We start from the raw sequence: 27,426 nt of genomic DNA, 5'->3' as shown, positions 1-27,426 counted from the left end.
TTTCTCCAATGTTCTCTAATAATTTGATGGTGTCGGTTCATAGTTTTAGATCTTTAATCCATGTTGAATGGATTTTTGTGTAAGGTGTAAGGTAGGTGTCTTGTTTCATGCTTCTGCACTTGGAAATCCAGTTTTCCCAGCACCATTTGTTGAATAGACTGTCTTTGTTCCAGGAATTGGTTTTAGATCCTTGATCAAATATAAGTTGGCTGTAGATGTTTGGATTGATTTCTGGTGTTTCTTTTCTGTTCCATTGGTCTATCCATCTGTTTCTGTATCAGTACCATGCCCTTTAGTATTTCCTGAAATCTGGTATTGTGATACCTCCAGCTTTGTTTTTGTTGTACCAGATTGCTTTAGCTATTCGAGGTCTCCTGTGCCTCCATATGAATTTCAGCATCATTTTTTTCCATATCTGAGAAGAACATCTTTAGTATTTTGATTGGCATCGCATTGAATCTCTAAATTGCTTTTGGGAGAATGGACATTTTGATGATATTGATTCTTCCAATACATGAGCATGGAAGATTTTTCCATTTTTTGGTATCCTCTTCTATTTCTTTCTTTAAAATTTTTAATTCTCATTGTAGAGATCTTTGACATCCTTGGTTAAGTTTATTCCAAGGTATTTGATTGTTTTTGTGGCTATTGTGAGTGTGATTGATCTTAGAAGTTCTTTCTCAGTTGAGGAATTCCTTGTGTATACAAAGGCTGTTGATTTTTTGTGCATTGATTTTATATCCTGCTACTTTGCCAAACTCTTCTATGAGTTCCAATAGTCTCTTAGTAGAGTTCTTTGGATCCCCTAAATATAGAATCTTATCATCTGCAAAGAGGGATTGTTTGAGTTCTTTCTTCCCAAGTTGTATCCCTTTAATTTCTTTTCTTGCCTAATGGCTCTGGCTAAAATTTCCAGAACTATATTGAATAGCAGTGGTGAGAGTGGGCATCCCTGTTGGTACCAGATCTCAGTGGAAATGCTTCCAACTTTTCCCCATTCAATAGGATGCTGGCCGTGGGTTTTTCATAAATTGCTTTGATTGTATTGAGGAATGTTCCTTCTATACCCAATTTGCTTAGAGTTTTCATCATGAAAGAGTGTTGAATTTTATCAAATACAATGCTTTCTCTGCATCTATTGAGATAATCATATGGTTTTTCTTCTGCAGTTTGTTAATGTGGTGTATCAGATTGATTGATTTGTGAACATTGAACCATCTCTGCATACCAGGGATAAATCCCACTTGGTCTGGGTGGAGGATCTTTCTGATGTGTTGTTGCATACTATTGACCAGAATTTTATTGAGGATTTTTGCATCTATGTTCCTCAGGGATATTGGTCCTCTGAGAGTAATCTGATGTTTCTCTCTTGCACATTTTAGAATCTTTTCTTTATGTTTCACTGTGGTGAGTTTGATTACAATGTGTCATGGTGAGGATCTCTTTTGGTCATGTTTGTTGGGGGTTCTATATGCTTCCTGTACTTGGATGTCTCTTTCCTTCTCCAAACCCATGAAGTTCTCTGCAAGTATCTCACTAAAAAGGCCTTCTAATCCTTTCTGTCTCTCCATGCCTTCAGGAACTCCTAGAACCCGAATGTTGTTTTTTTTTTTTAATAGTATCCTGTAGATTCCCAACAATATTTTTTAGATTTCTAATTTCTTCTTTCTTTGGTTTGACTATAAACTTTCCTGTACTCTGTCTTCTAAGTCCGATATTCTCTGTTCTACTTCACTGACTCTGTTTTAAAGCTCTCAAATGTGTTTTTCATTTGTTTTATTGAATTCTTCATTTAATTTTGGTTTCTCTTCAATGTCTCTATTTCATGTACTACTAAATTCCTCATTTCATTTTGATTCCTCCTTAAGATTTCATTTTCACGAGAGAGATTTTCTTTCCTGTCCTGTTTGGATTTCTGTAGTTCATGCATTTGTTTTTGATAACTTCAAAGTGTTCTTATCATAAATTTTTTTAATTCCCCTTCTTGCATTTCTTCTGTCTCATCATCTTCATAATCTTGTATTAGAGTGTCATGTTCATTTGGGAGCATCATGATGTCTTCCTTGTTCTTGTTTCCTTGGTTTTTGCATTTATTGCTTGGCATTGTGCAGATATTCTTTGGTTTCTTCTTTTTTTTCCCTTGCTGTGCTGGCTTTTCTCATTATACTATGACTCTAGATTAAGTGAACTGTCTGCTTTTGGTGACTCTCTAGAGGCTTGTGGTGGGTGTGGCCAGAGAGCTCTATTCAGTTCCTCAGGGTTAAGGGTGTGCCAAAGGTGACACACCCAGGTTTGGCGTGGTAAATCTTCTCTCCCTCTTTTTTTTTTTTTTTTCAGAAGGGAAGTAATTCTGCTTAGCTGAGCTCTTGTCCTTGAAGGCAATCAGTTCCTGAGTGCTAGCCCCAGTGGGTATAATATTCGTCTGCTCTGTCCCAAGGACCACACAAAGGATCTGTGCAGTCCTCAGTGTAAGCTCAGATTCCCCTGCAATGTCTCTCACTGTATAGCCAAGGTTACCAAGTTTGTGGCGTCTCACACCGAGACTACTCACATCTCAGCCACACTGTCAGTTCTCCCACACACCCTTAATTTTTTTTTTCACAGTCCCGGTTCATAAGCTCCACACATTCACTAGGTCTTAGTCTCCTGTTATTACTGCCAAACAGAGTCAAGTGTTTCTGTTTGGCAGAGGGCAGGCGTAGGCCTGAGCTGTCACAGTTGTTCCATATGTCCAAAATGGCGCCTGCTCTATTGTCTTGCACACCTTTGTAAGGTGTGTGGAGAGAGAGAATCGTGTCCATACCATCTTTTTTGTTTTTTTCTCTCCTCTAGTTAGGCTGATGTACTTTCTCCCATGGGGCTTCAAGCCTTGTTCCCTCTAGGCTCTTTCTGCCACTTTTATACAAGTGTCTTGGGCTACTGCGGTTTCACCTCACCTCTGTTTCCAGTGCTGCTGCGGAGGAGAAGATTCTCAGCAGCTGGGCTCCCGAGACCTGGGTGCTCGTGTCCTCCACGTAAATCCACTGTGTCCTTCTAATTCAGGAAGAGTTCCCTCTGCAATTTTTTCCCTAACTCTTCCCTGAAACTTCACTATCTCCACTTGCAAAATTGTTGAAATCTATGCAAATGATGGTCTTCAGGAAGTTCATGAGTTGTGTATTATGAAAAAATTATGCTTGGATCTCAAATTTTTTACCACCAAAATAAACTTATCTTTATTTCCATTTTCCACAAACATTTTGAAATATGTTTGTATTTTCTTAATCTCTGGTATTTTGAAATTTCATGATAAATTTGGGGATGTGCTTGTTTATTGTGCTTTGGACACAATGAACTTTCAACCCCAAGTCTTACTCTTCTGTTCAGTAAAGTTCAAATATAATGCATCTTTTATAAGTTATTTCCCTTCATTTTTTTTTCACTTTCAAACACCCAATGTTTGGATGGTGGTTCTTCTGGGCTGATCCTTTAAGTATCATTACCCTCCTGCAACAACATTTAGTTTGTGAATAGTTTTCAAAGTTGGGTATGATTCCCTTTGTTCATGGACAAAAATGTGTGATTTTATGCACAATAATGTTTCTGCAGTTGGACATTGTTGTATCTCTCTAAGTCCATTCACAATCACCCCTTTCCTGTTTTATAAAAGCCATAGGCCCCATTGAATACTGACTCTCACCATGGTAGCTTGTCTCAGAGTGTTAAGTGTTTGTTTTTAAATTTATTTTAATACATTTTTAATTCTTAAATTATTTATTTTAATTAATTTTAATTTTACTTGAGAGAGACAGAGATCTTCCAGCTGCTGATTCACTCCCTATATGACCACACCAGTGGTGGCTGGGCAAGGCTTAATTAAATCAGGAGCCCAGAATGCAATTGAGGTCTCCTATGTAAGTGACAAGGATATGAGTACTTGAACTATCATGTCCTGCCTCCCAAAATATACGTGGATTGGAAGTGGGATAGCTAGGACTTGAACCAGAACTTGCATATGGGATGCTAGTGTCCAAAGTTGCCTCTTAAGTGTTGTGCCAAATGCCTACCTCTTCAAGTGTTAAGTCTTCATTTAAATGTTTAATTGTGAATAATCTTACTTATGAAGCCTACTTCAATTAAGGAAGCATGAGAAATTGTGCTTTTTGTCCTGGTTTAGAATATTTTGAATTCAGACACTGTGCCATGGATAATAGCCACTTTTGTTTAGTAGACCTTAACCAATGATTTTCAAAGTGCATTGTTCCTGAGGGGTAAAGCATAGTAAAAGTAAAGAGAATATAGTGTCTATAACAAATGCTGGAGACAGACTGATGGCAGGTGCCTGTGTTTCCCTCTGTATGCAGGGGAATTCGGACATGGAATCATACAGGAATATGTAGTAAGTTACTTACTGGAATTGACAAATTAAGTCAGACAAAAGTGAGTCTAAGAACTGAATAAGCTAATAAGCCAACCCAGCTCTGGGACTTTGATGAAAATACAGCAAATGAATATAGAATTTATATGTGTGTGTGTGTGTGTGTGTGTGTGAGAGAGAGAAAATGCATGATATTATATTTCTGTTCTCTCAAACATTCTGTATGTACCAGGTTAAACAATATTCCTCCAAGTGAAATAATAAGCAATATAATAATAAACAATATAATTCTGTTTAACAAAGCCTTTTATTTATTTATTTATTTATTTTTTACAGGCAGAGTGGACAGTGAGAGAGAGAGACAGAGAGAAAGGTCTTCCTTTTGCTGTTGGTTGGTTCACCCTCCAATAGCCGCCGCGGCCGGCGCATCGCACTGATCCGAAGCCAGGAGCCAGGTGCTTTTCCTGGTCTCGCATGGGGTGCAGGGCCCAAGCACTTGGGCCATCCTCCACTGCACCCCCCGGGCCACAGCAGAGAGCTGGCCTGGAAGAGGGGCAATCAGGACAGAATCCGGTGCCACGACCGGGACTAGAACCCGGTGTGCCGGCGCTGCAAGGTGGAGGATTAACCTAGTGAGCCACGGCACCGGCCAACAAAGCCTTTTAGATATACTGTACAGAAAATTAGAGAATGATTACAATAATGGAATAATAAATTCTCTTGCAAAGCAAATTCTTTTATTCAGCAAAATTAAAGAAGGCCCCAATTGAATAGTTATTGGCCAGTATATTTTTTAAATTACTTTGAGAATGAATTTTTATGTGATTTTTCACTTTAATTTAGAGATGGTTGTGTGAAATTTCATGACAATAGTCCTTCCATTGCTACTTTTTTTTTTTACAGGCAGAGTGGACAGTGAGAGAGAGAGACAGAGAGAAAGGTCTTCCTTTTGCCATAGGTTCACCCTCCAATGGCTGCCATGGCCAGCGCGCTGTGGCCGGCGCACCACGTTGATCCGAAGGCAGGAGCTAGGTGCTTCTCCTGGTCTCCCATGGGGTGCAGGGCCCAAGCACTTGGGCCATCCTCCACTGCACCCCCCGGGCCACAGCAGAGAGCTGGCCTGGAAGAGGGGCAACCGGGACAGAATCCGGTGCCCCGACCAGGACTAGAACCTGGTGTGCCGGTGCTGCTAGGTGGAGGATTAGCCTATTGAGCTGTGGCGCCGGCCTCTACTTATTTATGAAAACATTTTCAATAATAGGTCATAATAACAAAAAGTAATAATAGAATTTAGGCTGAACATTGCTTTACTTGGAACAGCCCTTGTCTTGACTATTGAGGAACAGTTTTCATTTTATACTATTTGTTGAGCTCTTTACTTAGTATAAAGTTAATATTATGTGTATAAAGTTAATTGAAAATAGATCTTAGTAAAAAATAAGAATAGGAAAAGGAAAGGGAGGAGGAAGAAGGGCGAGAGTGTTTAATTGAAAAGTGATCTCTGTTAAATATAAGAGTGGGAATAAGTGAGGGAAGAGATGTACAGTTTGGCACATGCTCAACTGGACTTGCCCCTAATGGTAGAGTTAGAAACATACCAGGGGATTCCAATTCAATCCCATCAAAGTGGCATGTACCAATGCCATCTCACTAGTCCAAGTGATCAATTTCAGTTCTTAATTGATTATAGTGATAAGATTAAGTGTGAAAGGGATCACATAAACAAGACTAGTGTCTGCTAATACTAACTTATAGATTTAAAAAGGAGAGAAAGATGCAACATGGGAAGTGGGATACACAGCAGTCTCATAGAATGGCAGATGTCCTAAACAGCACTCTGGCCTCAGGATCAGCCCTTAAGGCATTCAGATCTGGCTAAAAAGTCCATGAGAGTATTTCAGGTATGGAAAGCCAAGACACTCTGGCAAAAACAAAACAAAACAAAACAAAACAAAACAAAACAAAACACCCTAGATGGAAGATCTCTGTGAGTGAGATTCCAGTGGAAAGAACAAGACATCAAAGAAGGAGGTACCTTCTCCGAAGGGAGGAGAGAACTTCCACTTGGACTATGGCCTTGTCTAAATAAGATTGGAGTTTGTGAACTTAAGAGGCTTCCATAGCCTTGGCAATTCATGATAAGAGCCTCGGGTGATTACTTATGCCATAAAAAAGAGTGTCAATTGTTAAATCAACAACAGGGGTCACTGTGCACTTACTCCCCATGTAGGATCTCTGTCCTTAGTGTGTTGTATTATGTGAATTAATGGTATAACTAGTACTCAAACAGTGCTTTATATTTTGTGTTTCTGTGTGGGTGCAAACTGTTGAAATCTTTGCTTAGTATATACTAAATTGATTTTCTGTATATAAAGATAATTGAAAATGAATTTTGATGTGAATGGGATGGGAGAGGGAGTGGAAGATGGGATGGTTGTGGGTGAGAGGAAGGTTATGGGGGGAAAAGCCTCTATAATCCAAAAGTTGTACTTTGGAAATTTATATTTATCAAATAAAATTTAAAAAAATTAAGGTTAAAATTAAAGATATTTATGGTGTAGGGATTTTTAATTGAATGATCAAAAATATTTTAAAACATTTAAAAAATATTTTAAAACATTTAAAATTCTTTGGGGAAATGGAATAAAAATATGAGAATAAAAATATGATGAGATTTCTAAGTGTTAGAAAAGGCTGTAAATATGTGTGTGTATTTATGAAATATATATGAAGTTATGTATGTAAGAAATATATATATATGAGACATATATATATATATATTTGGTTTTTGATGGCTTATGTAACAAATGACTATAGAATTTAAGATATATTGCATTATTACCAGCATTTTTTTTAAAGATTTATTATTTTATTTATTTGAATGTCACAGTTATATAGAAAGAGAAGGAGAGGAAGACAGAGAGAGAGAGAGAGGTCTTCCATCTGCTGGTTCACTTCCCAGATGGTTGCAATGGCCAGAGCTGCCCTGATCTGAAGCCAGGATCCAGAAGCTTCTTCCAGATCTCCCACATGGGTTCAGGGGTCCAAGGACTTGGGCCATCTCCTACTGCTTTCCCATGCCATAGCAGAGAGCTGGATGGGACGTTGGAGCAGCTGGGTCTTGAACTGGAGCCCATATGGGATGCTGGACTGCATATAGCAGCTTTACCCCCTACGCCACAGCACTGGCCCCAACCAGCATATTTTTTCAAAGATTTATTTATTTATTTGAGAAGCAGAGTTACAGAGAGAGGAGAAATGGAGAGAGAGGTCTTCCATCTGCTGGTTTACTTTCTCCAAATGGTTGCAAGGACTGGAGCTGGGTTGATCTGAAGCTAGAAGCCAGGAGCTTCTTCTGAGTTTCCCACATGGATGCATGGGCCCAAGCGCTTGAGCCATCTTTCACTGCTTTCCCAGGCTATTAGCAGGGAGCTGGATGGGAAGAGGGGTAGTTGTGACACGAACCAGCACCCAAATGGAATGCCAGCACTGCAGGTGGAGGCTTAACCTACTACGCCACAGCACTGGTTCTGATAACCAGCATATTTTAAATTTATTAATTTATTTGAAAGGTAGAAAGTAGGGAGAGAGAGAGAGAGAATCTTCCATCCACTGGTTCATTCTCCAAATGACCACAACATCAGGGCTGGTCCAGGTTGAGTCCAGGAGGCTGGACCTCCATCCGGGTCTCCCATGTGGGTGGCGGAGGTTTAAGTACTGGGGTCATCTATAGCTGTTTGCCCAGAAACTTTAGCCGAGCAGGATTGGAAGTGGAGTAGCCAGGACTTCAACCAGTGCTCATGTGGGATACTGATATTACAGGCTGTAGCTTAACCCACTATGCCACAATGCCAGTCCCAGAAAAATAATTTTAAATCCAGTATATACTATATTCTGAAAAACTGCATCATTACAGATACTTAAGTATATAATGAAAATATTAGATATCAAAAATTTGAAAATTACTTAATTACAGTTCTTTCTGTTCTGTCCCTCATTGTATTTGTTAAATACTATACTCATTTTCAAATATTTTTGCTTTTCTGAGAATGCAGGTTATTGAAGGTGATTGATTTTCATCTTTCCTAGAACTTTAGCAAAGTATCATGTTTAAGAGGAACTGAACTATTTCCTAAATTAATTTTATTTTTACAAGAGCGAGTCATTCATTCTTCCTCAACTGTGACTACATAGGCATCAGATTAGTTTTTTTTTTTTTAAGATTTATTTATTTGAAAGTCAGAGTTACACAGAGAGGAGAGGAGAGAGAAAGAGAGAGAGAGAATCTTTCATCCAATGGTTCACTCCCCAATTGGCCCCAACGGCCAGAGCTGTGCTGATTCAAAGCCAGGACCTTCTTCTGGGTCTCCCACGTGGGTGCAGGGGCTCAAGGACTTGGGCCGTCTTCTACTGCTTTCCCAGTCCGTAGCAGAGAGCTGGATTGGAAGTAGAGAAGCCGGGTCTCAAACCGGCGCCCATGTGGGATGCCGGCGCTTCAGGCCAGGGCATTAACCCACTGCACCACAGTACCGGCTCCGGGATTAGTTTTTTTCTACTACTTATAGTCAGACAACTGCCAGATGGGAGTAAAATTTTAGCTTAAAAGATTTGTATTTTTTAAAATAAAAATGAGAATAGGGAAAACTGTGAGAAGGAAATGATACTATAATAAAGAAGTATTAATTTTAAAATTGATTTTCTATATGAAATGAAGCAACACTAAACATTCATAAATACATTTATTGACATAAAATTATAGTGTATATATATTTTAAATAAAAGCAGTTTCTTTTCTTGATAGTTCTTTTTTTAACGTGCACCAAATAGCAGATGGCTAAGAGTGGTTAGCTATAAACCTTTTCTGCCCATGTCACTAATAGAAAATTGTAAGGAAAATTTAGATAGATATATACAGATAGATAGATAAAGATAGAGATAGGTAGTTTTTTTACACAACTTATCACTTCTGCTTAAATGCTGTAAGCACAAGATATTGCCTTACCACTGCATTATTTGCTAAACAGGCAACAAGTAAGCTATGAAAAAGAAGCAGTTTATGCATACACACTGATTTACATTATGTAACACTTTTGCAATTTTTGAGAATTATTAACAACTTTGATCTTGTCCTGTGACAAACTGACAAATATATCAAATTATATTTAAAATTGATATACAGCATTTTATTTGTACTTAGTATTATCCAAAGAAATAATATTACATAGGGATCCCTTAAAATGACATAACTTAGGCAAAAGTTATAAAAATACAATAAAAATTCTAATAAACTTACTGAGAAATAGCAAGTTTGGATTTAGGAATTAGATTGTCTTATATCTCCTGGTTCTTTCCATTTCCTTAATGTTATGGGATTGTTTCTGAATTAAGAAAATATTATTTTGGTTTGTTCCCACCTTGTAAACTGAATGTCTAGCTGATAAATTTTTTTTCTTCCCCAAAATTGTGCTTGAAAACCCCAATACCACCATCCCCTTTGGGTTTTGCCTCTCTTGGAGCCCCCCTCCATGCCACTCTGGCTGGAGGCCTCTGACTTTCTTGCTTTTAAATCTTAAAAAAATATTATTTTGAACTTATAAAGCTACTTTTTTTCAAAAGAAAAATTTGTAACTATATTACATATGATACTCCTTTATGCCAACACTATCTCTGTGAATAGTAATTCTAGGTAACATTTATTGAATACCTCTTTGTACCAGGCACTATGCTTAATATTTTAATAGTCATAGCAGATCTGAGGTAGGTGACATTTTTATGCCCATTTTACAAGAAAGGACCCAAAATCCAGGTTTATGGAAGTCAAAAGACACAGAGGTGCATACTAAAACTCAAAGCGTCTTCGATTTCTATTATACTGTGATTTCCCTAAGTTGGGGTGGGAGAGAAACAGTGTCTTACTGTATGTCAGCATGCATTACGGTTTAGACCATGGCACAGAAAGTAGGGAGGAGGAAGTTAGATAAAACCATCTCCCTGGGCCAGTGCTGTGGTGTAGCGGGTAAAGCCGCTGCCTACAGTGCCAGCATCCCATATGGGCACCAGTTTGAGACCTGGCTGCTCCACTTCTGATCCAACTCCCTGCTGTGTTCTGAGAAAGCAATAGAAGATGGCACAACCCCTGGGGCCCCTGCACCCACGTGGGAGACCCAGAAGAGGCTCCAAGCTCCTGGCTTCAGATCCAGTTAGCTGCAGCTGTTGTGGCTATCTGGGGAGTGAACCATCAGGTGGAAGACCTTTCTCTCTCTCTCTCTCTCTCTCTCTCTCTCTCTCTCTCTGCCTCTCTGTAATTCTGCCTTTCAAATAAATAATTAATTCTTAAAATAAATTTCTGGGGTCGGTGTTATAATGCAGCAGGTTAAACCACAGGCCAAGACACCAGCATCCCATATGGTTGCCCTTTCCAGCCCCAACTATTCCACTTCCGGTCCAGCTCCCTGCTAATGCATCTAGAAAAGCAGCAGTAGATGGCCCTAGTACTTGGGCCCCTGCCTGCAACATTGGAGACCCAATGAAGTTTCAGGCTCCTGGCTTGTGCCTGGCCAAGTCTCTGCTGTTATGGCAATTAAGGAAGTAAACCAAACAGATAAAGATCTCTCTTTCCTTTCTCTGTAACTCTGCATTCCAAATAAATAAATAAATAAATCTTAAAAAAGAGAAGCAGAGGGAGAAAGAGAGGTCTTCCGGACACTGGTTCATTCCCCAGATGACTGCAACAGCCGGAGCTGTGCTGATCCAAAGCCAGGAGCCAGGGGCTTCTTCTGGGTCTTCCACATGGGTACAGCGGCCCAAGGACTTAGGTCATTTTCTACTGCTTTCCCAGGCCATAGCAGAGAGCTGGATCAGAAGTGCAGCAGCTGGGATTTGAACCGGTGCCCATATGGGATACTGGCACTGCAGGTGGCGGCTTTACCCCCTATACCACAGCACTCCCCAAAATACATCTTAAAAAAATAAAAAAAGTCCCCTTCTTGCATGTCTTGAGAGCAATGGCTAGATGTACCAGGTAAGTGGCCAGACCAAAAAGTCTAATTTTTATGCTTTGAACAAGCTAGGAGAAAAATCATACTTGTACAGGGGTTAGACAAGAAAGCATTTCAGACGAAATCTGTGTACTATTAAGACCTACAAGAAAATGTTAAAGGGTATACTTATTTTATATTAGGGAATGCAGTCTTTCTGGGCAAATTAAATAGGGAGTTTGTTTTAGTTTGAAAATGAACATTCATGAAGTTTTAGGAGCCCACTTTTAGGAATCCTCCAACCCTACCTTTTCAACTGGTTTTGAGAAATAATAATTTAGAAAACATTTTCTTAAGAGAGAAATCTTTTACTTCAGATTTCCTAAAGTTAGAGTGATATAACATGGGACAATGTACAATGTCTTTATTGTTTTAGATATTTTATAATACAGCTCAGAACACCTGGCTGTGCTCAACTAAAAAGCAAAATAAAATATAACTAAAAGATTGAATAATCAAGGAATTAATATGGTTTTATAATATTAATATAATATTATAATATAATATTAACTGGTAACTCAGGCTGTATGACCAGGTACAAACATTTTAGTATTTAATCTTGCAAAAATCATTTGCTCATCCAACAAAGGAACTAAAATATTTTTTACTTAGTACTTAAAGATTTTTGGTATGCCGGCCAAAAAAAAGTTTTTCTTTTAAAGCATATTTAACATATTAAATAAAACATTCCACATAAAAATAGAAGTTTAAAGAACATAAAAGTTCTAATAAGAAAAAAGTTGAGCTGGGGCCGTGGCTCAATAGGTTAATCCTCCGCCTAGCGGCACCGGCACACAGGGTTCTAGTCCCAGTCAGGGCGCTGGATTCTGTCCCGGTTGCCCCTCTTCCAGGCCAGCTCTCTGCTATGGCCCAGTGGAGGATGGCCCAAGTGCTTGGGCCCTGCACCCCATGGGAGACCAGGAGAAGCACCTGGCCTTCGGATCAGCGCGATGCGCCGGCCATGGCGGCCATTGGAGGGTGAACCAACAGCCAAAGGAAGACCTTTCTCTCTGTCTCTCTCTCTCACTGTCCACTCTGCCTGTCAAAAAAAAAAAAAAAAAAATTTGAGTAAGAGAAATTGAAAATTCAATTTTCATGTGAATCTTAGTACTGTTAGCTATACCTCCTTTAGTTTGGGAGCTTTGGGTAAGAAAAGTCCTATTTAATACTATTCAAATATATAAATATTAGTTGTATCTTCAGATTTCTTAGATATTTAACAAAGCAAAAATATGATACATTAAAATTTCTTCAATTTCAAAACTTCAGAAGACACTTGTTATAAAAACAGGGCTGGGAACATTGGAACATGTTTGCCCATTAGTGCAGTGAAATGAGCTGACCTTTTTGATTTACTTAGTCATAGAATCTATCATCAAAAATAGATTCTCTAACATAAAATAATACTTTCTGTGGTAATATTTGATGACATTTCTGATCAGAGCCCATAAAGGCTCTTAACAAATAAAACAATACTTGAAGATGTAGATATAAAATTCTCAAGGAATCACTTAAAAACACAGTTTCCTTCCTGTTTTGTTCATATAAAAAAGCAGGTTATCTTTATGCAGTCTCTGTAGCACCAAGGAATTCCATTTCAACCGCGGGCTTTGGTCGTTCGGCCGATCTGCCCTTCTTTCGGAATTCTGCAGCAATTTCCTCAAAAGATTTTCCTTTGGTTTCTGGAACTTTAAAAAATGTGAATAGGGTAAAACCCAAGACCACTCCAGAGAAGAGGAAAAACACATAAGGCCCACAGAATTCCTGGGGAGAGAACAAAGAGATCCAGTTATTCTCTGTGTGGCTGTCTTCTGATTCCTGGGTCTGCACAGTATCAGGCTGCTTACCGCCAAGTACGGGAAACACAGGGCCACCAGGAAGTTGCAGACCCAGTTGCTGAAGGCAGCGAGTGCTAAGGCAGCTGGGCGTGGTCCTTGACTGAAAAGCTCTGCCCCTATGAACCAGGGGATTGGGCCTGGCCCAATTTCAAAGAAACTGACATTGAGGAAGATGGCTACCATGCTCACATAATTCATCCACGTGAACTTATCCTGAGGGAAAAACCAAATGGAAACAAAAGTGAGCCTAGGATCATGGCTGCTTTTTCCTTTATCTATAAAGAAGGTGTCCACTGAGCTTAGAGATGGACATAGTTCTCTTCCTAATGTGTTTATATTCATTGAAGTACAGGTTATTCTAGACTGAATCGTGCTTACATCTTTTGAGCTCCACCGGAGGAAATCCTCTGGATTAGGACTTTATGGGGTCCTTAGTCACTGTTTTCCTCTGAAAGGGGCAAGGCAAGCATCTGGTGGCCTTTGCTCCTACTCACACCAAGATTACTAGACAAGATGTCTAATTCCTTGTGAAGCAGTGGATGAGGACACCAGGCTGGGCACAGTTCACATACTTGCCCAAGGTCATACTGGCAGAGCTAGCCTTAGAGCCCGGGTGGGGACACCCCACAGCCTGTGCTCTGATGTGGCCCTACTGCCTCCCTGGGTAAAAAACAATCGACATGCTGATATCCAGAGTTTAAACCCAAGAAATGAGTTCTCCTTATAACACAATTCTTTGTGTTATATGCTGTTCTCCTGAATTTATCTCATAAGTCCATCTCAGATGCTTTGACATACAAAGTACTTTAAACTAAAGCACAGGTGTTCTGTCACATATCAGAGTAGTCAACTGACTTACCAGTAGCACGAGTCCCAGGGACATGAAGATGTTACAGAAAAACATCCCAACCATTCCGATCAGAAACAGAGAACGTCGCCCAGCCTTCTCCACAAGGAATACCTGGGAATGTTTTTAAAAACATCATCAGGTTTTTTTGACCTGAAATATATTAGCTCTATACTTAGACTTAAGTCATTTTTACTATGAAAGAGGTCCTTTTCATTTATACAGTGGGGAGGAGGCAGTGCTGTTGTTCCATTTTACAGATGTGAGACTGAGGTGGGGAGAGACTATTGCCCCAGGTGACAGAGCTCATTTCGGTGAATGGTTAATGAACAAATACTGCTTAATTTAGTCACTTTGAATTGAATAAGGCTCTTCTAGAAGTAGACCACAGTGTTACCAGCATTCTTGGATTATCACCTTAAATACAATATTCTGAGGCTGTACATCTTAGACCTCTCCCAATAGATGTCCTGCACATTTGAAATCTGAAGGGTCTTCCTTTTAAAGTGACTTTAATTTCACTTCTGATAATTATCCATGGCTATAATTACAAAAGTGTGTGCACCGCAGGGACCTGAAACAGTATGACTGCTCTGGTGTCAACTCTTCTTATCAGCTTTCTCACTGCTTAATAGAATCAAATTCTGCCTACTCATTTGGAAACATAAGGAATTTGATCATTGTCCTAAAATTGTCAGGTCTGTATTTTTCTGGTGTACTTAAATGTACCTGCTGCTGGGAGTGGACTGTTCATTTAAAAAGATAAGACGTCAAAGCAGAAGGTTAAAGTACTTTCTTACCCTAATTGAGGAGATAGTCACTGACTTCATTGGGTCTACCTATGGACCTTTGCATTAATGTTTAATATTTACAACTAGCCAAGATCAGAGTTGGTGGAATAAGACTATTGCCTGGTCCTTGGAATACTGCTAAGGCTGTTGAGTCAGTCTCTTCCCCCCAACCCCACACACCCCTACCTGTCATAGTTTCTCATCTCAATGAGTAACTCTTGGCTAGGCTCATCAGTCTATCAGTAAATCAACAGCAAGCCAATACCCTTAGTATAATGAGCTCTGGCTCTGGAGATACCTGAGGCATGTTTACTCTGCAAGGAAAGCCCCTTTCATCCCAGAAGCACATTCATGGGAGAGTTTCAAATCACTGCAGATAGGATGGTATTAAGCAAAGAGCCCAGGTTTACTTATTGAGCAAGAATGGGAAAAAGCAAACCTTTCTCAAATTCATAGCATTTCTCCAAATGAAGAATTTCAAAATAATGCCATGGGAAATAGAATTATAAGTTGATTTTGATGCAAAGAATTTTTAAGCCTGTGCATAATTTCTTCATCATATGAATTTTTATGAACTCTGTGAACAACTGTGTGTTTTGACTCTTTAGTTATGACTTTCAAAGTTGGCGTGATGACACCCTATCAACCTACCAAGAAAATAAACATTTCTGCATGAATAAGGAGCTCTTACTACATGTTTCTTTTGTTTCTGAAAAATTATTAGGCAATAAACTTTAAAACTGCATGTTTGGAATATTGAGTTGAACATTCTTCTTGAAGCTGGGGTGAAGTTGGGGAGGTATGTGACGAGGTCGATGACTGGGGGAGTACTCCTGGGTGCCTGGTTGGAGTTTGGGAGCAATAGCTTCTCCCCAAAGCTGTCCTGCCTCCCAGTCCCATCTATATTCCTCTGTTTTGTTTCCTCTCAAGTTTTCACGCTTTCTTCTACTAGTCCCTTAGTGTGGAATAAAATATAGCATGTGGAACATAATTTAGTGTGACATTGGTAAAATCTCTTCTACCCCCTGCCAAATACTGATTCAGAAAACAAGCAAAAAAACCTGATTATGTTCATTCTAAATTGGCGAAGCATTAATCATACATACTTCTATTTGCATATCTTTATTTGAAAGGATACACAGAATATGTTAACACTGGTCAATTTTGGGGAAAGTAGTATAGTAAGTTACTATTCTTTTTGCATTTTCTGAACTTTAAAATAGCTTTTCAAAAATGAATATAATTAAACATTTTTAAATGTTGTCTGTTGTTTGGTATTTAGCCTTGCTGTTAAATCTCTGGTTTAGATGCCCATTTCCCATATTGGAGTGGCTAGGTTCAATGCTTGCCTTTGGCTCTTGGCTCCGGTCTGCTGATCCAGACCCTGGGAGGCTGTGATGATGGCACAGGTGGTTGAGTTCTTACTACTCATGAAGAACACTTAGACTGGCTGCCAGCTTTTGAGGAGTGAGCCAGTGGAAGAGAACTCTCTCTCTATATCTCTCAGTGTTTCCTTCCCTTTCTCTCTCAAAGCAAAAAAAAAAAAAATCCTAATGTTATCTGTAGTTCTAGAAGAGTAATTATATTGTTAGAACTTATTTCTTATTCTGTCAGTCACCTGCTCAAAAACTTCACAGAACCAAAGGATGAACTCTAAAAGGTATATTCAAGATAATTACAACATCATTTTAAATAAAACAACTCTTCTAACTCCAGTGGTGTTAGGGGCAAGGTAGAAAAAATTCTACACAAGTTTTCTCTTTAGATTTTCTCAGAATGTGGGTCACCCAGTTTTGACAACTTGGTGCTTTACATAGCCAACTTAGTATGCACAGTGTTTTAATAATATCTATTTTACAAACATATGTTAAAGTGGGATTTGTAAAATGTTATTCCAGGGAACCAAATGGTGAGTAGTCCCTTGGATTGCTTCCTACTGAGAGGCTCTCATTGACTTAGTGTGCCCTTTGGACTGGGACAGGCATTATCTGTAAAGACAGGTCTGCAGAACCACTGGTGTCCCGTGTTGTCTATCCCTCAGTCTCTCTCCTAGGTTAGTGCTGTGGAATGTGATCTGCACAAACCTGCCTTTTGATCTAGGTAGCAAGGCTTTCATTTATTGACCATGCTAAGGTAACAGTTAAAAGTCCATGTGCACAGCCAGAAAACACGTGGCTAAAATATACTGAGTATAGTATTGTAAGCAAAACTGAAAAACAGAAGCTTTTTGAATATTCTGTATTCAAAGATTAAAATGAGCCCAATTGCTCTCATTTTAGAATGAATTGTCTTAGTTGGGAAGTTTTTGTACTTTTTGTAGTCTATTTTATTTCTTAGATGATTATGTTAAATGTTAGTATTTCAAGATACTGAATCTTTTTTTTTTTTTTTTTTTTTTTTTTGACAGGCAGAGTGGACAGTGAGAAAGAGAGACAGAGAGAAAGGTTTTCCTTTTCCGTTGGTTCACCCCCAATGGCCACTACGGCCAGCACGCTGCACTGATCTGAAGCCAGGAGCCAGGTGCTTCTCCTGGTCTCCCATGGGATGCAGGGCCCAAGCACTTGGGCCATCCTCCACTGCACTCCCGGGCCATAGCAGAAAGCTAGCCTGGAAGAGGGGCATCCGGGACAGAATCCGGTGCCCTGACCGGGACTAGAACCTGGGGTGCTGGTGCCGCAGGCAGAGGATTAGCCTGTTGAGCCTCTGTGCTGGCCTTGAATCAATTTTTTTTTTTTGACAGGCAGAGTGAACAGTGAGAGAGAGAGAGAGACAGAGAGAAAGGTCTTCCTTTTCCGTTGGTTCACCCTCCAATGGCCGCTGCGGCCGGCGCGCTGCACTGATCTGAAGCCAGGAGCCAGGTGCTTCTCCTGGTCTCCCATGGGGTGCAGGACCCAAGCACTTGGGCCATCCTCCACTGCACTCCTGGGCCATAGCAGAGAGCTGGCCTGGAAGAGGGGCAACCGGGACAGAATCCGGCGCCCCGTCCGGGACTAGACCGGCCCGGTGTGCCGGCACCACAAGGTGGAGGATTAGCCTAGTGAGCCACGGCGCCGGCCCTTGAATCAATTTTTAAGATACCTAGTATTAAGAAGAGTCTATGATCTCTTTGCTTTATCAGAAAATGAAAAATAAAGTTTCTAGTTTAATGCCACTTACACTCCATCCACTCACAATATCTCACATACTGGTATGCGGCAGCACAAACCACTCCCTGAAGTTCTGCCCAGTGACCTAACACCATGGGAATTTGTTGAGTCAGTTTACTTCTACTTACAGGTTGGACAGCTATTGGAGAGGACCTTATTTTTTATGTTTTAAAGTGTTTCTCAAAGACATCAGTATGAAAAAAATTTCAACCATGGAAGGGAACAACATAGGCAGACAGTCCAATATTGATAAAAATGATAAGCCATTGGCTGATCACAAGGGGTTTAAATACAATAAAACAATAGAGCATTAGAGGAAGAGGCCAGTGATTTACACAAATAAAAAGTTCTCTGTGTCTGTAACTGAGTTTTTAATTCTCGAATGAGTGACTAAGTGGCACCCCCGCTGTGGAGAGAGCCAGTAATCTATCTTCTTAATTATGTCCATCTAAATGCAGTATTTGCTTATTGAAATAGGGCTTTGCCCATGAACCACCTAGTTCTACACCTCCAGGGCACATGGACAAAAGTCATCCAATAACTTCTAGATCACAAATTTTCTACCCCATGTCTGCACCAAGAGATAAGCACAGTGTTTACGTATTGACTTACGGAGAGAGCAGTGAAAACTGTGTTGATAGCACCTACTCCAATGGTTGCATAAACAGGTTTCCTGATCCCAGCTTTCTGAAAAATGTTGGTTGAGTAGTAAAAGATCTGCAAAGTAAAAACAGTTTGTCCTTAGTCAAGAAGACCAGATCAAGAAATAACTCAGTCCCAGCCTTCAGAAACCTCCTATACTCAAATTTCTCCTTATACATTCTCCCAAGGAAACTACTTTTCCAACTTCTGATGTCATAAATAAATTTTTTCTAGTCTTGTACTTGATATAAATGTCTGGATTCTTTGGTTCATTAGTACTTTTGTGAGAATCATACCTATTGTTTCTTTCCCTTGTAGAGTATTCTTTATCATTACCATGTATTATTTTGCTTCATTGATGTACCACAATGTAGTTACTCTTTTGACTCTCGCTGAGTATTTAGGTAATGGCCATTTAGGCTGCTTATAAATAGTATTGTTATGAACATTCTAACCCTCCTTTTGGTGTAGTATACATATATATATATATATTTATTATACCTGGGAATAGAATTACTGGGCCATCGTGTATGCATAATGCTCAGCCTTGAAAGACATCGCCAAACAGTTTTCTGAAGTGACAACAATTGTAAACTCACCAGCATGTATACAACTTCTGATTGCTCTTGAGTTTAGCCCAAAAATGTCCATTAGTCTCAATAGCGATGGAGGAACCTGGTTCACAGCTTTCCTAATAGTCCTTTTGAAAGTTATTTATGAGGACCAGCACTGTGGATTAACAGGGGTTAACCTGCCACCTGCAGCAGTGCCGGCATTCCATATGGTGCTGGTTCAAGTGCTGGCTGCTCTGCTTCCAATCCAGCTCCCCGCTAATGTGCTTGGGAAAGCAGCAGAGAATGGCCTAAATTCTTGGGCCCCTGCACCCCCGTGGGAGACCCACAAGAAGCTCCTGACTTTGGGTTGGCCCAGCTCCTGCCATTGTGGCCATTTGGGCAGTGAACCAGTGGATGAACCATTTCTTTTTGTTTCTCTTCTCTCTCTAATTCTGCATTTCATTCCAGTTTCTTTCCCAGACCATAGCAGAGACTCGAACTGGTGCCCATATGGGAAGCCAGCACTGCAGGCAGCAGCTTAGCCCACTATGCCACAGCACCGGCCTCTAACTCTGCATTTCAAATAAATAAGTAAATCTTTTTAAAAAGTCAAAGAGATCAAGAAGCCCCACAACAACAAAACAAACAACCCACTTAAAAGATGGGCCAAGGACCTAAATAGACATTTTTCAAAAGAGGAAATGGCCAAATGGCCAACAGACACAGGAAAAAAATGTTTAGGACACTAGCAGTCAGGGAAATGCAAATCAAAGCCACAATGAGGTTTTACCTCAGCCCGGTCAGAATGGCTCACATGCAAAATCCACCAACAACAGATGCTGGTGAGGATGTGGGGAAAAAGGGACACTAACCCACTGTTGGTGGGATGCAAACTGGTCAAGCCACTATGGAAGTCAGTCTGGAGATTCCTCAGAAACCTGAATATAATCCTACCATACAACCCAGCCATACCACTCCTTGGAATTTACCCAAAGGAAGTTAAATTGGCAAACAAAAAAAGCGGTCTGCACCTTAATGTTTATTGCAGCTCAATTCACAATAGCTAAGACCTGGAATCAACCCAAATGCCCATCAACAGTAGACTGGATAAAGAAATTATGGGACATGTACTCTATAGAATACTATGCAGCAGTCAAAAACAATGAAATCTGGTCATTTGCAACAAAATGGAGGAATCTGGAACACATCATGCTGAGTGAAATAAGCCAGTCCCAGAGGGACAAATATCATATGTTCTCCCTGATCAGTGAGAACTAACCAATCACCAGAAAGGAAACCCGTTGAAGTGAAATGGACACTATGAAAAACAGTGACTTGATCAGCCCTTGTCCTGACTGTTGATGTACAACTTAATACTTTATCCCTCTTAGTATTTTTTTGTTCTACTTAATACTATTGGTTGAACTCTGTAATTAACACACAATTATTCTTGGGTGTTTAAATTTATCTGAAAAGTAATCCCTGTTAAATATAAGAGTGGGAATAAGAGAAGGAAGAGATGTACAATTTGGGACATGCTCAAGCTGACTTGCCCCAAATGGTAGAGTTAGAAACATACCAGGGGATTCCAATTCAATCCCATCAAGGTGGCATGTACCAATGCCACCTCACTAGTCCAAGTCATCAATTTCAGTTCACAATTGATCACACTGATAGGTCTAAGAGTCAAAGGGATCACACAAACAAATACTAACCAATAGAATAAAAAAGGGAGAGAACGATCCAACATGGGAAGTGCGATACACAGCAGACTCATAGAATGGCAGATGTCCTAAACAGCACTCTGGCCTCAGAATCAGCCCTTAAGGCATTCGGATCTGGCTGAAGAGCCCATGAGAGTATTTTAGGCATGGAAAGCCAAGACACTCTGGCAAAAAAAAGAAAGAAAGAAAGAAAGAAAGAAAGAAAGAAAGAAAGAAAGAAAGAAAGAAAGAAAGAAAGAAAGAAAGAAAGAAAGAAAGAAAAGAAAGAAAGAAAGAACAGGCCATCAAAGAAGGAGGTATCTTTCTCTGAAGGGAGGAGTGAACTTTCACTTTGACCATGACTTTGTCTAAATATGATCGATGTCCGTGAACTCAAAAGGCTTACATAGCCTTGACAACTCATGACAAGAGCCTAGGGAGATTACTGACACCATAAACAAGAGTTTCAATTGTTAAATCAACAACAGGAGTCACTGTGCACTTACTCCTCATGTAGGATCTCTGTCCTTAATGTGTTGTTCAATGTGAATTAATGCTATAACTAGTACTCAAACAGTATTTTACACTTTGTGTTTTTGTGTGGGTGCAAACTGTTGAAATCTTTACTTAATATATACTAAATTGATCTTGTGTATATAAAGAGAATTGAAAATGAATCTTGATGTGATTGGAAGGGGAGAGGGAGCAAGAGTTGGAAGGGTTGCGGCTGGGAGGGAAGTTTTTTTGGGGGGGAAGCCATTGTAATCCATAAGCTGTACTTTGGAAATTTATATTTACTAAATAAAAGTTTAAAAAAGTTACTCATGCTTATATATTTATAATAGTCTTTTAGGCCATTCTGCCTTCTCTCATCCTTTCCCACATAATGTGTCCTGTTCCTGGAACTCCTTTCTGTAGACAATAATAATGCAGGAGGACTTTGCAGACTGTGCTCTGTGATAGTGGCTTGGAGCACACTACACACTATCCTAGCAGCCTGGATGCCTCTGCAAGTCAGGCCTTGGGACGGAAGCTGAAGCAGTTTCAGAGAGATTAAGTACTGTTCCATTGGAAATACAAGCAGAGGTAAAAGAGGGAACAGAAATCTGGCACCTAAGCTTCAAAGTTACGCAAAGTATTAAGTAAAATATAGGCACTTTAAAGAAGAACAGAGGCCACAATTAAGAAATACTTAGGTTATAGAGTGAGATTCATTTTAGGAATCCTCTGCTTTGACTGATAGCACTTTCCTTTCCTCCCTCAAGGCTCTGACCATCCATCAGTTATCACCAAAGTAAACCCTGGAGATCTGATATTAGTTCATTGTACAGAAACCCCATCCAAATCTGTAACAGCAATGAAAGGGATGGTGATTTTTATTATCTTATATCTTAACACACGCTTCTAGTAGCTAAGTGCCAGTAGAACCATTTTAGTTTGAATGATGCAAAACCTAAAAATACTCAGTATGTTTCTCAGACAAGTCTTACCTTTTAAAAAAATATGAATACTTATTTATTTGGAAGGCAGAGTTACAAAGTGAGTGTGAGACAGAGAGAGACCGTCTATATGCTGGTTCACTCCCTGAATGGCCACAATGGCCAGGGCTGGGCCAGGCTGACGCCAGGAGTTGTCTGGGTCTTGCGCATGAGTGGCAGGGGCCTAAGCACTTGAGTCATCTTTTCTGCCTTCCTGGGTGCATTAGCAGGGAGATAGGTCATAAGTGGAGCAGCAGTTACTCAAACCAGTGCTCATACGAGATGCTGGGCATCACAGGCAGCAGCTTAACCTGCTATGCCACAACGCTGGCCCCTTCCCTCTATATCTTAATTCATTATGCTCCTAAGAATTAGAAGGTGGGGGCTGGCACTGTGGCATTGTAGGCTAAGCCTCTACCTGTGGCACCAGCATCCCAGATGGAAGCCAGTTCGAGTCCTAGCTGCTCCTCTTCCAATCCAGCTCTCTGCTATGGCCCGGGAAAGCAGTGGAAGGTGGTCAAAGTGCCTGGGCTCCTGCACCCCCATGGGAGACCTGGAAGAAGCTCCTGGTTCTTGGCTTTGGATCAGCTCAGCTTTGGTCATTTTGGCCTTTCAGGGAGTGAACGAGTAGATGGAAGACCTTTCTCTCTGTCCATAAATAAATAAAATCTTAAACAGGACTTAGAAGGCGTTCTTAAACTTACCCCATTGATTCCAGAAAATTGCTGAGCCATGTGCAGCATCAGTGCCACTATAATAGGCTGCCGGCAGCTGGAGTTGGTAAAGAGCTGAATGATAGAGACTTTCTGCTCACTTGATGCTTCTTCTTTTTCTTTTCTCATCTCATTAATGTCTTTGCTTATATCATCACTTCCTCTTAATCTTTTCAAGCCTGCCCCCGAATATGATCAGGTTAATTAATTCAGGTCAAAAGGAAAACAAATTTATTCTTAGGTTAATAAAAGAGCTACAATTCTACAGGTCTGTTTCTTTCACTTAGTACCATGGATATTGGAAATTGTTTTTGTTAACTTCTGCTCTTTGATTTAAAAAAGGTAGAACATTAGCCTTCACCTCATGGCAGTAAAAACTCTTTTCCTGTTTGTCATAGAAGCATAATGCTGGGAGGGTCTTCTGGAAGCTCTCATTAGACTTGAGTGAATGTGTATGGGTGTGAAATGGCATGTGTGCCAGTCATGCATCTTCTTACTTGCAGTCACTGACTTTATCCGGAAGGCACTGGTACTAATTACACAAGTAACCATTCATACACATTGCTTTGCATTAGCTGATAGTTCCAAAAGAATAGGAAGAAAGAAAATTCACCCACAGACTTACTTTTCTTTGCTTTGACTTCCTCCTCCAACGTGATGTAAAGGTATCTTGGACTTTCTGGACAGAAAAATAGTAGCAGAATCTGGAGGAGGGCTGGCACAGCAGACAGGCCAAGCAGGATATGCCAGTGATGATTATTGCCCAGGACAGAGTCAAGTCCCACAATCTGAAAGGGCAAGCAGAGAACGTATCAGTTGTATAGTACTCTGGGTCTGCCTTCTATAGCATTTGTTTAGCAAGCACATTGGCTATTTGATAAATACCTAATAACCGTGGTTCAAGTACTAGGTCACTTCAGAATGTTTGTGGAAATGTGAATTTAAAGATAAAGTTCATTGTGGTGCATAACAATTTTTTAAACCCATGCATAATTTTTTAATAGTATGTTTTTCCACAAACTTTTCGTATATTTTGCATCTGCGTAAGATGGAAACTGTTACTAGTGTGTCTCACTTTAACTAAATTAAGGATTTTTTTTTGACAAAGAATTCTAGATTTGTTTTTCAATTAAGCAAACTTTTGAAAACACATTTGAAATATAAAACAACACAAAGCTGGGGCCGGCACTGTGGCATAGCGAGCTAAGCCTCTGCCTACAGTGCCAGCATCCCATATGGGCGCCAGTTCTAGTCCTGGCTGCTCCTCTTCTGATCCAGCTCTCTGCTATGGCCTGGGTAACAGTAGAAGATGGCCTGAGTGCTTGGACCCCCTGCATCTGTGTGGGAGACCAGGAGGAAGCTCCTGGCTCTTGGCTTCAGATTGGTCTAGCTCCAGCCATTGCAGCCATTTGGGGAATGAACAAGTGGATGGAAGACATTTCTCTCTGTCTCTCCCCCTCTCTGTAATTCTACCTCTCAAATAAATAAATAGCTTATAAAAAATAAAGCAACAGGTGACTAGATGGAATGATACTGTATTAAACTCATACACAACTTTGGATCTTTTCCTAAACATTCCTTCTTAGATTACCCAGAACTTAAATAGAATGGGGTTTCGTAGATAGAACAGTTGCTCTGATTGAAGCCAGCTTTATGATACTTATTGCATTTATTTACATGTGGACTTCCTTGTAGAAGGCCAGAAGTATGGAGTTCCAAGAACTCCCTCTTGAGACTACATGGTAGAAAAGAAACTGATAGAGCCAGATGAGTAAGTACACCTGATTACCATTTGCACATTAGATTTCCAGGTAAAAGACTCAAAGGAAACCCAAGCAGTCAAAAATTTGAAGTTATCTTCTCCATAAAAACTAAAAGGAGCAATTTAATTCTAGAGTAGCTAGAAGTTTTGGCTTGCCTGTTCACCTCTGATGCCATACCCACCAATAACTCTAAGGAGAAAAGGGACAAGTGGGAATAATTTACCTTTGGACTATAAAGTCTATGTCTCTACATTGCCACTTCTCCTGGTGGAATTGTCTTTCTTCTCTGTCCTGGTCTACAATGACAGTGGATAGTCAACGTGTGAAATGGCATGCACCGGAAGAGAACAGATGAAGCAGAGGATATGTGAAGGGGGGAGGGACAGGAAGTCTTTACCTGACTAATAAGAATGCCAGTGACAAGAGCCAGCTGGTGAAGAGCTCCAAGGGCGCCCCTGAGTGTAGTTGGAGCAATTTCCCCAATATACATGGGAACCAGGCCTGAAATGAGCCCTGTATGAGACATGAACACAAATGTTAAAGTACAGCCAGGACTACTTCAAGAATAATAATTTAAGTACAGTCAATACTCTGACAGCCCCTTTTTGAGTCCATTGGAAGAGAGAGCTTTTGTCCCCAGCCATTTTTGTTGATAGGATGCTAAGTGCAGTTGTGATTGGAAATATGAATAGAAAGAAATTCTTATTCATGTATTGGCAATTCTTCATGGTGTTATTAGTTAAAAATATCCATGTTAACATTTAGTTTACATCAATAATGTCTTAAGCTGTCTTCAGAAAGGAGACTAAGGGATGTTTTAATAATGTTCTTAATCTGTACTCATGAGTTTAAAGGAAATTAGGACATATAGAGGCCAACATCTTGATGGAGGTGATAAATGACTTGCCAAAGATCACAGTACATTAGAGCATTAGCATGAGAACTACAAGCCCTGTCTGTGTTTCCACAATGTGGAGATGTTTCAAGACCCCTGGTAGGGTGATGATGGGGAATGCAAAGTAGAGGAGGTTAAGGAAGAATTGAAGGACTCTTTCCCCAATTATTGCAGTCAGAGCAAATTCTATCCAAATATTAGGCTTCAAAAATTTTATTTGAAGAAAGACTTTTGATGATTATAGGAATACAGAAATTTTGAAAAGTACTAGGTCATATTGCCTTACGTAGCTTTCTTAAATACACAGAGAATCAGTCATCTTGGAAATGGTGGAGCATCCTGCCAGTTGATGATTGCATCAAAAGGTCAGAGACTATCGGTAAAGCAAAGCTGAATCCAATATTTGGCATTTTCTTTTTCTTTTTTTCTTTTTTTCTTTTTTTGACAGGCAGAGTGGACAGTGAGAGAGAAATACAGAGAGAAAGGTTTTCCTTTTCCATTGGTTCACCCCTCAATGGCCGCTGCGGCCAGCATGCTGCGGCCAGTGCACTGTGCTGATCCAAAGCCAGGAGCCAGGTGCTTCTCTTGGTCTCCCATGCGGGTGCAGGGTCCAAGGACTTGGGCCATCCTCCACTGCACTCCCGGGCCACAGCAGAGAGCTGGCCTTCAGAGGAGCAACCGGGACAGAATCAGGTGCCCCGACCAGGACTAGAACCCGGTGTGCCGGTGCCGCAGGCGGAGGATTAGCCTATTGAGCTGCGGCGCTGGCCTTTGGCATCTTCTTAAGAATTTAAAAATAAATTTTTTCAGAATTTTTCTCTTAGAGGATACCTACTTATCAAATAGAAATGGATTATATTTGTGTAAAAATACTTTTAGCAACTGTTTTCTATATATATTTTTAATGCTTCAAATTGTTCTTAAATCTCAACTGAACATTTATATGGTTGTTAGGATATCTGTACGTCTGCTGAATTTTATATATGATGCTAATGTATGTCCTGTTGATCTTAAGTAAGGAAAATTTATTTTACCTTATTATGGGTTGTATTATCTTTCTGTCATATCTACTATTTTTGTAAATCAAGAACAGAATGATGTGATATGATCATAGGTCTAAATCACTTGAACCTAAAGTGAAATTACAATTTTTAGTTTCTCCCCTCATATATATATATAATCATACATCCTATACATTTTTAGCAACTTTAATACCCAAATAAGGTCAGGCATAATTTTGAAAGATGGCTGCAGAGCACAAGTTACTTGGCTATGATAATTATGGGCTTCTCAACCATATGTTTATTACATTTATTTTACATTTTGCTAAAAATATTTTGTGATGTCTTTTTTTTTTTTTTTTTTAATTTTTGACAGGCAGAGTGGACAGTGAGAGAGAGAGACAGAGAAAGAAAGGTCTTCCTTTGCCGTTGGTTCACCCTCCAATGGCCGCCGCTGCAGCCGGTGCACCGCGCTGATCTGATGGCAGGAGCCAGGATCCAGGTGCTTTTCCTGGTCTCCCATGGGGTGCAGGGCCCAAGCACCTGGGCCATCCTCCACTGCACTCCCTGGCCATAGCAGAGAGCTGGCCTGGAAGAGGGGCAACCGGGACAGAATCCGGCGCCCCAACCGGGACTAGAACCCGGTGTGCCGGCGCCGCAA

At 40.1% G+C, this 27,426-nt stretch overlaps 1 protein-coding gene across 1 annotated transcript in view; it reads right to left on the bottom strand.

The window, feature by feature from the left end:
* Positions 1 to 9,077: 9,077 nt before the first annotated feature.
* SLC2A2 (solute carrier family 2 member 2) overlaps positions 9,078 to 27,426 on the bottom strand; it is a 34,501-nt gene continuing 16,152 nt past the window's right edge. The window contains exons 5-11 of the mRNA XM_051818782.2: positions 25,267 to 25,382; positions 23,732 to 23,894; positions 23,098 to 23,285; positions 18,629 to 18,733; positions 14,092 to 14,193; positions 13,242 to 13,445; positions 9,078 to 13,158 (exon numbers count right to left, since the gene is read on the bottom strand). Of these exons, the coding sequence (XP_051674742.1) occupies positions 12,958 to 13,158; positions 13,242 to 13,445; positions 14,092 to 14,193; positions 18,629 to 18,733; positions 23,098 to 23,285; positions 23,732 to 23,894; positions 25,267 to 25,382 (1,079 nt within the window). The 3' untranslated portion in view covers positions 9,078 to 12,957. The remainder of the gene's footprint in view (positions 13,159 to 13,241; positions 13,446 to 14,091; positions 14,194 to 18,628; positions 18,734 to 23,097; positions 23,286 to 23,731; positions 23,895 to 25,266; positions 25,383 to 27,426) is intronic.

This window comes from Oryctolagus cuniculus, chromosome 4 (assembly GCF_964237555.1).
Source record: "Oryctolagus cuniculus chromosome 4, mOryCun1.1, whole genome shotgun sequence".
NCBI lineage: Eukaryota > Metazoa > Chordata > Mammalia > Lagomorpha > Leporidae > Oryctolagus > Oryctolagus cuniculus.
The sequence above is the reverse complement of the archived record's forward strand: the minus strand, read 5'-3'. Positions and strand labels throughout refer to the sequence as shown.